This window comes from Micropterus dolomieu, linkage group LG23 (assembly GCF_021292245.1).
Source record: "Micropterus dolomieu isolate WLL.071019.BEF.003 ecotype Adirondacks linkage group LG23, ASM2129224v1, whole genome shotgun sequence".
In the NCBI taxonomy this organism is placed as follows: Eukaryota; Metazoa; Chordata; class Actinopteri; order Centrarchiformes; family Centrarchidae; genus Micropterus; species Micropterus dolomieu.
The window spans coordinates 30861872-30873045 of NC_060172.1; the positions used below are offsets into that span (position 1 = coordinate 30861872).

The 11174-nt window shown below is 41.2% G+C and overlaps 2 protein-coding genes across 2 annotated transcripts; one reads left to right on the forward strand and one right to left on the reverse strand.

Moving 5' to 3' along the window:
* Positions 1-22: 22 nt before the first annotated feature.
* Positions 23-1619, forward strand: atg101 (autophagy related 101). Its single transcript, XM_046039672.1, has 2 exons — positions 23-756; positions 845-1619. The coding sequence occupies exons 1-2, from the start codon at positions 505-507 to the stop codon at positions 1247-1249; spliced, it is 657 nt and encodes a 218-aa protein (XP_045895628.1). The 5' UTR covers positions 23-504; the 3' UTR covers positions 1250-1619.
* An 855-nt stretch (positions 1620-2474) lies between these two features.
* Positions 2475-10531, reverse strand: zbtb21 (zinc finger and BTB domain containing 21). The gene is made up of 2 exons (XM_046040762.1): positions 10404-10531; positions 2475-7507 (listed from the first exon to the last, which is right to left on the reverse strand). The coding sequence occupies exons 1-2, from the start codon at positions 10465-10467 to the stop codon at positions 4443-4445; spliced, it is 3129 nt and encodes a 1042-aa protein (XP_045896718.1). The 5' UTR covers positions 10468-10531; the 3' UTR covers positions 2475-4442.
* Between the last annotated feature and the right edge of the window lie 643 nt (positions 10532-11174).

The following is an 11174-nucleotide window of genomic DNA, read 5'->3' on the forward strand; positions in this document are numbered from 1 at the left end:
ACGTCCGGTGGTCGTGCGAACTTAAGCGTTTTTCACAACGGAGGCTACGGTGTGGTACCTAGAAGAAATTATTCGCTCATGAATGCTGTTTTTTTGCTATGTTAAATACAATAAGTCCCATTAAAAAAACGCATTTAAGAAAAACGACTCCGAAAGGGTGTTCTGAACTTCGCGGCTTGCCGTAGATTGTCCCACTGTCATCATTACCACGTCTTCCTGTCCCGTTTATAGCAAACGCTTAGCTAGCTTTCGTTACCATGTCCCTGTGCTCAGTCTGTGGACGTTACAATTGGAGGTAGGGTAGCTTTTATGGAGAAAAAAAAACTAACCTTATTTGTATTTTAATATAGTGTAATACACGGTGTAGGATAGGCCCCGCCCCTCCTTAGAGGTAAACAAAATATATCTTCGTCACCAAACGTGATCGACATACAGTAACAGTTAAAGTTAGCCATCACCCTACTTGAGTCGTCGCATGTAAATGGAAATAACTATCATTTCACAATGAATTGCCGCTCGGAAGTTCTTGAAGTAACAGTGGAGGCCAGGCAGGTGGAAGAAGCTATGCTGGCTTTGTTGCACACCATTTTACTGCATCGCAGCACCGGGAAATTTCACTACAAAAAAGAGGGCACCTACTCCATCGGTACCGTGGGCACACTAGACATCGACTGCGACTTCATCGATTTCACCTTTGTGCGGGTGTCCTCCGAGGAGCTGGACAGAGTGATCAGAAGAGCTGTGTCTGAATTCAAGGTAATTGTTGGTTTCAACATGTGATTGTTGACTGTGATGCATGGGCAGGCCTGTAATTTGGATGTTTTAATATATGCTTTGGTTACAGGATGCTTTGAGCAACTCTGGCAGCGATGGCATGGGGCAAATCTCCCTGGAGTTTTACCAGAAGAAGAAGTCTCGCTGGCCTTTTTCGGACGAGTGTATTCCCTGGGAAGTGTGGAGCATCAAGGTCAACGTTGTCAACCTGGCCAATGAGCAGGAGAGACAGATCTGCAGGGAGAAAGTGGGCGAGAAGCTGGGCGAGAAGGTGATCAACGTTGTTGAGGTCATAAATCGCCACGAATACCTGCCAAAGATGCCCACCCAGTCTGAAGTGGACAATGTTTTTGACACCAGTCTCAAAGATGTCCAGCCCTACCTTTACAAAATCACATACCAGATCACTGACTCCCTGGGCACCTCTGTAAGCACAACAATGAGGAGGCTGATTAAAGACACCCTGGCACTGTGAGGATGCTCCAAGACACAGAGAGAGAAAGATATGGATGCTTTTATTCATTCCTGTATCTATATCATGCCTGACAACTCTTTCTATTGATAAGTGTCCGCTCTACTCCTGCTACAATGAAGCAGTGTCAATGTAATTAGTCACTGTTTTGATGTCTCTGCTGTGGTTCCAGTATTGCTTGTACCATAAGATTCTTAATTATGTATTGTCTGTTTTAAAGAGATTTTGTTTTTGCTTTCTCTTTTGTAATTGTCTTCACCTTTAACACAGTGTATATCAGTTAAATTCTTTCAAAAGTTGTTTTGCTGATAATGTCAATTCTGTAAATTATTGTAAATCTTTGACAATAAATGTTAATTGTAACTGATGGTAATTATGGTCAGCAGTCATAACTCTTTCAAGCTAAAGATTGATGCTGTAAACCTCTCCTAACCTTTGAACTAATGGCAACAGATGTGGGTTTTTTTTGTTTTTTTTAATAGTTTGGGAACAGATTTCCTCATCTATGTGGAAACTTCCTCTTTGCACACAATTTCACAGAGTGTGACCTTACACACGGGTAGGACAGGATTTCCAGTTTCCAATTTTTCCAAATAAAAGCAAACACCTCCCGAGTTTCCAGCCAGAAATTGTCACGGTGGCCCGCAGCTTGAAAAACATCCCCCTGGCTCAGTGTTGTCTGCCAACATAATGACATGTGTTGTCCATTTTCCCCATACCTCAGTTCCACAGGTAGATTAATCAACAAGCTATCTGGCTGTTAATGATCTGTGCCTTACTAGTGTGTGTGTAAAGAGTAAGGGAATGCTCTTATAAGTAAAACAAACTCATACATATATTTAATTGAAAACCTAAAGTCTTATTATAGGTTTGGACATTTGGGAATACATGGCAAAAATTTTCTTTTACCCTGAATATATACCCTTGGAGATGTGTTTTACTAAATCCAAATATATACATTTCCTTTAATTTAAATACTGCACACTCTTATAATGGCTTTTAAATACTGAGGCAGTACGCCAAAGTTGAAAAAGTGTTTTGGTGACAAAGAAGACGCAGTAAGTCCAGAATATATGGTAAATATGGTTTAAGCAAAAGCGAACAAGTGGCAACAAACAAGCTCACTGAGGGTTATGGACTAATTTAAGATTTAATTTAGCTGCGGGGCTGGGAAGAGTTTACCACTTAAAACCGAAAAATTCAAATACCACACATGGTTGTATATATATTCCATTGTTACTCTTTATTACAGAAATGAAACACAAAAACTGTAGAAAATCCTAAACACAAAACAGCTGCAGGTCTCCAAAAGCAACAAAAATGCAACCAATGCTGATACAAATATTCATTATTGCAGTGAGAGCACAGGAATACTAAAAAGATAAAACCTTTGTTTACTAACAAAATTGGTACAAAATCGAGGATACAAACACATCCATATACACAAATCTAATCATTTCTGTGAACGTTTTTATCACAAGAAATTAAGAGCACTATTAACAATACAGAATTTCTCCACAGAATTTAACATCACAATGCAGCTTGCGTTGCTCATTTAGTGGAAAACAAATTTCCAGAGTTTGTGTAGAGCACTCTTTGAATGCAACATCTCCCAAATAGTAGCAGTCGTAATAATTTATGACAAAGTTCTAATGCATCAAGCCAAAGCAGTATACTGTATATACTTGAAAGAGAATACAATTGTCACACAACTGGAATACAATCAAAACACAATCTTTAATAATAAATCTTTAGGAAGCAGGAACACTCTCTCACCATTCATAGAATATAAGATTTGCTTTCTAATGCCCCCCTCTTCTTGACGTTACCACCCTGAAAAGCCTGAGTCATAAGTCATCTGAAACTTTATTGTGCTTTTATGTCAAATAATATCGGTAATATTATTTTTAAAGTTGCATAAGGCCATCGAAGCATTGTAAAGCTCTGTGTTTAATTGCAGAAATATATAAGTATTTTCATAACACAGCACTGGGGTGGCAGACTTTAGTGATTCAGAAATTGTGACAATGTCTAATATACTCATTAACACTAGAATTTTCTTATTTATTATTTGGGTATAAACATAAACTGCATTACCATTCTGCAGTGTGCTTTATGTCTACATAGCTGAATGATGTTTGCCAGTATTTAGGATACTATCATATCTACCCAGCCCATTATTTTCACTTGCAGTTTCCCCAGTTTAACTACTAAGCTGGTCTGAGCACCTGTTATGAGTTTTTACAGCAACATTAGAAATGTTAGAGTAGTTTAACCTGTGGAAAAAAACAACTTCTAAAATCTTATGACTGATGATTGACGTCTTATTCATTTGTGTACACATAAAAAATGATTCACCAGGCTAGTAATTAGGAAGATTAATTATAAGTACTGAATGTGCCTAAAACAACAGTACAGTATGTGGTATAGCATTGTTATTATACTGAAGGTCTCATTCAATCAGCCCATGAAACCAAATGACACAAAGGCAATAAGAAACTCAAATATGAAAGAAGTACGAAGAAAGAAAACAGAAACTATTGGGCCTTTTCATCATTCTTCTTCTGCAGCCTAAAACCCCAGCTAGTGAAATGATCCAAGCAAGAATTTTGGACTATGTCCCCCTTAAAACAGACTCAAACTGTTAAACAAAGTGCATATTTAATACATTGTTGAGGCCACCAATATTATATTAAGGGGTGTCACTCACACCAAGAGCTAGATCTGATACAAAAGCAAAAGCACTACTCTTTAATTCAACTGCGGGCTCTGAAGATTTAAAGCACTTTTTCCACACTGAGAAAACAATGTATATAGTTGAACCTCTTTTCACTGTACCTTTAAACGGTACAGCTAAAAGTAATGCCAGGTGCAACTCTGTACCTTGTTTTCTCAAAACACCTAGATAGATAAATACAGGTCGACAACTAAAAGATGTGTAAAATAGATAAATGCTTATAGTTCATTTTGATAGGAAAATTATCCATTTATAATCATCTCATCTCACAGAGGATTCTAGCACTTGATTGCACATTCACGTTTACACCTCTATTGAACATGGCCACTTTAACATTTGACATTGGAGGCAAGCGAATAAGCTATACATTCAAAGTTTTCCTTTTTGTAGGCTGAGGTGTGTTAAGTAAGTATTGTCTCTCAGAGAGAAGTGCACTACTTTAACATGTCTGGTGTTTGTTTACATGTGGCTATGGCTCTGTTCATGGCTCCAGAGACTAAAGGCTGTCTTGAAGGTCCTGTGACAGAGTTTACACATGTACTGCCTCTTAAATGTCAGGGCAGAGAGAGAGGGTGCATGGTAAAAGAGTGTGTCTGATTCCTGAGGGCCACCTGGATTCTCCATGCTGTTGGACCTTGACAGAGGGCTGTGGCTGCTGGGTTGCCACTCTAGCTCAGGCTTCTTTACCTTGCTTACTGAGGAGCTACAGGGCTCCGGGCTGCTGGACTCCTCAGCCATTGCAGCAGCGACTGGCGCCGTCTGGGGGGACTTGAGCACGGAGGGCTTTGGGGAGGGACGTTCAGAGTTTTGAGGGGTCGTGGGAGGGGAGGGAGACTGAGGTGAGGGGTGTCTGTCGATCTCTTTGGCTCCAGGTTCGTTAGCAGTCGACATGTGGGACTGGAAGTGACTCCAAAGGCGGAAGTTGGTCCTAAAGGCTTTGTTGCAGATGTGACAGATGAACGGTTTGATGTGGCATAGCAGCTCCTGGTGTCGCTCCAGGTCTTTGCGAGAGCTGAAAAGATTTCCACATTTCTCGCATGGCCACACACCGGGTTCCTCGGGCCCACTTTTGGCAGTCTCTGTGTTTTCCCTCTCACTCACAGCCTCCTCTAACGGCTCTTCCTTCACTACCAGCTTGCCATGGTGGCCCATGCTCAGGTCCTCAGGCACATATGATGAAGAATCTTCTGAATCGTACATGGGTGGACCTGAGGAGTCACTGTAACTGATGTTCTCTCTTGAGCTCCCAGTTGCTAGAGGCTCATCGCTGTAATGCTCCTCTCTGAGCATTTCAGACGCCTCCTCGTTGTCCTCTTGTTGCTTCAGGTGAATCTGGTCTTTAACAGTCATCATGTTTTGGTTGTGGACCTCCACTTGGTGGCGCCATATGCTGAATGAGGACTTGAACGTTCGCATGCATTCCAGGCACGTCAGTTTCTTGTACTTACAATGTGCCTCGTGGTCCTTCTTGACCGTTGGACTTGAGAAGCGGAGGCCACAGTAGGGGCATACAGTTGCATGTCGACAGCCCCTCTCATGGTCGCCCTGTTCAAAGAGTGAAGACAGCTTCATATTACAAAGTCTACAGGAGTAAACGCTGGCGTCTGTGTTCTTCTGTTGAATGATCTCATCCTGTTCCTGGTAGAGGATGCTCTCGTTCGTTGTGTCCTCGTCAGCTTTTTCAGCAGGATGTGTCCTTAAATGCTGTCTGTACTGAGACTGGAACACGAATACTTTCCCACAGTAAGGACATATGAAGCTGGGCCTTGATCTCTTTTTGGTGAGTGCAGGAGATTGCAAACCCTGCTTATTCCTCTTTAACTTCCAAAGCAAGGCTTTCTTTATTTCCCTCTCTCGCACAATATCTATCAACTTCTTTTGAAATTTCTCATCCAGCACAGAGGAGCTGGAGGATGAGGCCGGGTTTTGTACTACACCATGCTGAGTTTGGCAGTGAGTCCACACTTTGAAGTTGGTATGGAAGCGTTTGTGGCAGATGTCGCAAGCATACGGCTTTTCAGGGTTGTGATACATATTTACATGACGATGTAGTCCAGCGCTGGACCTGAAAACCTTTAGGCAGTTCCAGCATTTGAAAATCTTGTTCTGAGGCGGCTCCCCACTGTTCTCATTAGAATCGCTGCTGGCACTCTGAGGTGCCGTTTTTAACATGTTCTCATCAAGTGTCTGGGGATGTTCTTTAAATATTTTGCTCTTCTTGAATGGGTACCTTCTGTTGTCTGGCCTGTCCTTTCTTTTCACAAAAGAATTGGAGTCTGGCCTTGACCCTTGGTCGTAATTTCGTTGCAAGTCTTTCAGACTGACTGGCAATGCATCACCAACTGTGATACGAATAATGTCCATGGGGTCAGCGAGTGGACTGCTCGGCTCAGCTTTCACACTGACCTGTCTTTCTACCTGAGTTTCTTCATCATACCTGCTGGGACACTTTGACCTGAGAACCAGGGGAGATTTTCTTTTTGAATTGCCGTTGTGAGCTTCTGGCCCGGATGCTTTTGATGCCATTTTAACAACTGACTGCTCACGATTTTGCAGCTCCTTGAGCTCCAGTGTTGGTGAGAAGACTGGAACAGGGCTGTCCATGGATAATGATCTTCGGAGTAGGCTTTTTATGAGCGGCCCGCTCCTGTCAATGGTCTGGCTCGGCTCACTGGCCTGACCCTGAAAGGGCACTTTGGTGTGATAGTCGGGCTCCTGCGCCTCATTTTCCTCCGTAGTGTCCTGGTCAGTGCCAGACTGCAGCCTGATGTGCTGCACTTCAGCATCACTGAAGGACACTGATGATGTCAGCTGGGGCCTAACAGATGTGATGTGTGATGAATTCCCTTTTAATATGGAGGTGTATGGATACGTGGACTTCCTTTCAGCAGCTTCATTCTGTTCAGATGATTCCCTGCTGATGGATTCAGAGTTCCTAGCTGATTCATATGAGTTGTGTTCTGCTGGAGGCTCAGCTGACTCTCGAGTAGAGTGGGGAGGTGATGATCTCTCTGATGTTTTTCTCGGATAATTTGAGCGAGAGGGATGGCTTGTGTCATGCCGGACCCGGCACACAATGACGCTCCTTGTCTGCACATCATTCCCCTCCCCTTCGGAGAACGAAAACCTTTTTCTAGATACACAGTAGGACGCATGTGGCCTTGTTGACACGATGTTGGTGAGGAAAGGGATTCCAAGGCTGTAGCCCAGTTCTTGAATAGCTGCCAGGCTGCCTTTGTCCACAAAAAGTGAGGAGGAGTAGATGTAATTCAGAACTATCTCGAAGGCGTCAGGCTCACAGAAGTCCAGATTTACAACTTTCAGTGACTCTGCGTCCATCCTCATGAACAAGGACTGGAAATACTCACTGCTGGCAGCCAGAACACTCTTATGGGCCTGGTACCTCTGGTCCGCCACAACCAGGACTACATCACACATCTGGCCCCGCAGGCGCTGCTCATTCAGAGCCCCTAACACTGAGAGGGCATGGGAGGGATTGCTGTAATGCACTAGGCTCTCCATGGCTGAAAGATAAAACAAGATGATTATATTTGAATGCAGGAAAGTAAATACAAAAGGTGATCATTATGTGTGCACATTAGTTTGTCATAGAGATGGGCATGAACAGGTTCAGGTATGCCTCTGTCTATTGGTCTGGTCATATCTCAGCGTATTGTGATGGAATTTTAATTAAATTATCCCAGTATATGATGAAGCCTTTATTATAGTTAATCCAGTTAAACAAGACTACAAATATCAGCATCTATAGCCCTTTAAACAGCAAAATAAAATCCACCATAAGTTATTGAGTCCTGTTGATGTTTTTTACTCAGCCAGGACAACTTGACTCTACTGCAGTTTTGCATATTTTGACAATTTATGAGAACTACTGCAAATAATTGATGATTTATTTACTTATCATAACTTCAGTTTTGACATTATTGGCTATTTTATCTAAGTATCTTGCTTAGATAAGTGTGTGGTCTATGTGGAAACAAATAATTGTTTTAAGGCACAGTATAGTATCATTACTGTGCCTTAAAACAATTATGACTCTGTGGATAATGCATAGTATAATCACTGGTAATTTTGTTCTGTTGGTCAGATGAAAAAGACGCACGAAGACATCAGCCTGGAATTTTGATAATAACCGCTGGTTGCAGACCTACTATGAACAACTTTCAGTGGAGTATCTAATTTTTTAAATTATAAATATTAATGACTTAAATAGAGTCAATTATAAGACTAATCATTAAACTAATTTAAATTGTGTATTGTTTTAAGTAATGTTTCTCTGGCAATTTTTTAAATTTATATTGGTTGTTGTTTATGATGATCACTAGAGGTCAAAGTTTACCCTTTTTATTTACCACAGCATGGTGCAAGCTACTACAGAAGGACATACACAGCAAGTTTATATGCATTACATCATGTTAGTTATCAGAAGGTATGAAAATGCTGTTGTGTCAAGTCACCCTCAGTGACATGGACTAATGCAGGAAGTTTAAAATAAAAGGCTTTTCACCACAGAACGTGTTTACTGGGCAGCGGTGGTCCACCTCACCTGCATTAAAGACCCCACTTACATAACCAACATTTGAATACATTTCTAAGAAATGAAACATTAACAGCAGAGCTGGTATTTCATGCAGCAAATACCACACATTCAACGAAAGTGACTAGAGTTTAGTCCATCATCTACTGAGTAAGTTGATTGTGAGACGAGATGCAGCAGGATCTGACTGGTTTCCACTAAGCCTAAACACTTTCCTGATGGACAGACATGTGGCACTGTGGTAGACATTGAGAATATTGCTATTACACTGCACTTTTTTTTTTTCTTTTTATAGTGTGCATATATGTGTTCTCTATACTGCAGCCTGTGTTTGATTTTATTATTGTAAAGTAAGCACATCGTGAGCAATGCACAATCCAGAGTGAAATTCCTCGTATGTGTACACATACCTGGCAAATAAAGCTGATTCTGATATGCAGTAATTTTCCAGAGGTAAGTTTGGATTCAGTAGTGTGGGAGCACAATGATGTAAATATAAAATATATAACCTGTGTTTTTAGTAAAAGGTACAAATCAATCTAGTACTTATATAAAATAATGACAAAATTGGTTATTGTGTTTTACATATTAATTTTTATATAACATCTTATAAATAGAAATCCTGTGTTAACCTCCTGTATTGTTATAATGCAGACACCATCATGTTTCTGGGTAATGTTTTATTTAAGTAGCTATTAAGGAGAATATTAACTGTATATAAAACAAATTAATGTATTTTTTTTAATCTGAAAAAAGGCTGTGTCCACATCTCACCTTCAGTATGGTGACTGGGCAATGAGAGGACAATGTTTAGAGACATTTTAGCAAGAAGTTAACCTTGAAACTAAATAAGGGGGGGACACGCCTATTACTGGTGTACTGAGAATATTTATGCTATGCAGAAATAAGACACCAATTTATTCAGTTTATTTGCATTGTGTATTTGTGTGTGTGACACACACACACACACACACACACACACACACACACACACACAGTCTGGAACAATTGTAAAAAATGCAAATAAAGACAAAAAAGAGGAACAAGTTTTTCACAATCCTAGTTTCCTCAAGAACACTGCACGTTGCTCCTTCAGGCGTTTATTTTGAAAACTGTGACCGGAAGGCATGTTACTCATGTTGCCATTTTTGACACTTGCTATAATAGATTCATGTGCAGAAGCTCCATTCATTCACCAAAAACTAACAACTGCTCAGTTGCCTCTTCGTCAAAACTCTGAGTTCACGTTTAAGAGGACAACTGGGGACATTCAGCCCGCGTCTCGTTTCTAAGAGGAAGTCGAGGGAAGCGTTCAACATTAGATCATCCATGAGACGTGGCTCAATTTCTCATGACAGATAACTTCTCCAACCGAAATGCCGCTTTCAGTTTAGTAATGAGTCACGCGTTTCTCTTTTTGTATCGGTAAAAGGCGAAAGAACCGATGCTAAAACGGTTCCGCTTTGATGTTTCAACGGTTCTATCAAATAAAGAGGGGGAAAGTTGAGCGCGTTTCAATGGGCTCCGCCACAGTAATCCCGGAATCAAAACACAGTGGGTGCAGACAGAAGCTGTTGGAGTATGTGTTGGGGGGCGAATTGTACCCGCTACCCATGGTGGAAGTGGTGTTTTTTTCTTGTTTTTGTTTTTCCCCCCAAAACGGTCCAGCCTGGAATGACACGGCGCAGTTGCTGGCTGCAAAACAGGTTGTCGCTCGTCAGGGTTTACAGCAGCACAATCCCCCTTTCGAGTTACGTCAGGGAGGAAAAGGAAAACGCTTCTGCTTAACAGCACTCTACCAACTATGTTTCACCCTGCCTGCTCATTTTGTTTAACGTTAAGTTTGGTAGTCTATCTACACTTACCCTGCCCGTCGTCAAGATGGTGTTTCCTCCACACAGCCGGGACTTTATTCACTGTTGTGTACATTTCTGCGCGCTGGTCGTGATTCCATCCATCTTGAATTTGACGTCATCCCACACCAGGGATGAGGTCATCGCAAAGAACGCTCGTCACGTGCACTGCGCTCTGATAGGCTAGTAAAGGACCTGGGGGCGGGGCCAACGGAAGACTTGACAGGCTAATTTAAAGGGATAGCTCATATTTTTCGTTTTAGATGTCGTGTCGCTAACTGAAGCTACACTGTATGTTGTAATTGGCTGTGTATTTGAGCACGGTAATTGTTTGTAAGTATAGTTTAAACTAAGTTTAGTAAGTTTGTAGCTCTATTTAGCTTTGTTACAGTAAACTGGCCGGGTATCTATTTATTTATTTTAGTTTTATGTTAAAAAAAAGAACACATTTTCACTGTGTGTATACGAGTGTATATATTTTAAATAACCGCCTTTTGATTTTAGCAAATTAAAAAATCAATTTTTTAGTTTTTAATACCTATTTTATGCATTCAACTACAGTAGATTGTCCTTGGTAGGTTTAAACTGTGGAGCGGAGATAATATGCATGTGAGTGCACACCTCCTAACCCCAGTGAAACTAATTAGATCCGTGATTGAATGCAAGTCAATAAAGCGTAGCAGTAGATGTGTGTCATTACTGGCATCCATTGGGGACTTGTTTCTATGTTTATTTGGCCTACAGGCATCCCCCTGGAAGGCCTTGAAAGCCACACACCTTGCA

What these genes read in the sequence shown, in the direction of transcription:
- atg101 (XM_046039672.1), top strand. Translation starts at nt 505, where the DNA reads ATGAATTGCCGCTCGGAAGTTCTTGAAGTAACAGTGGAGGCCAGGCAG. An exon ending in GAGCTGTGTCTGAATTCAAG is followed by an intron (nt 757 to 844) that starts GTAATTGTTGGT and finishes CTTTGGTTACAG; the next exon opens with GATGCTTTGAGCAACTCTGG.
- zbtb21 (XM_046040762.1), bottom strand. Translation starts at nt 10,467, where the DNA reads ATGTACACAACAGTGAATAAAGTCCCGGCTGTGTGGAGGAAACACCAT. An exon ending in CCATCTTGACGACGGGCAGG is followed by an intron (nt 7,508 to 10,403) that starts GTAAGTGTAGAT and finishes TTTATCTTTCAG; the next exon opens with CCATGGAGAGCCTAGTGCAT.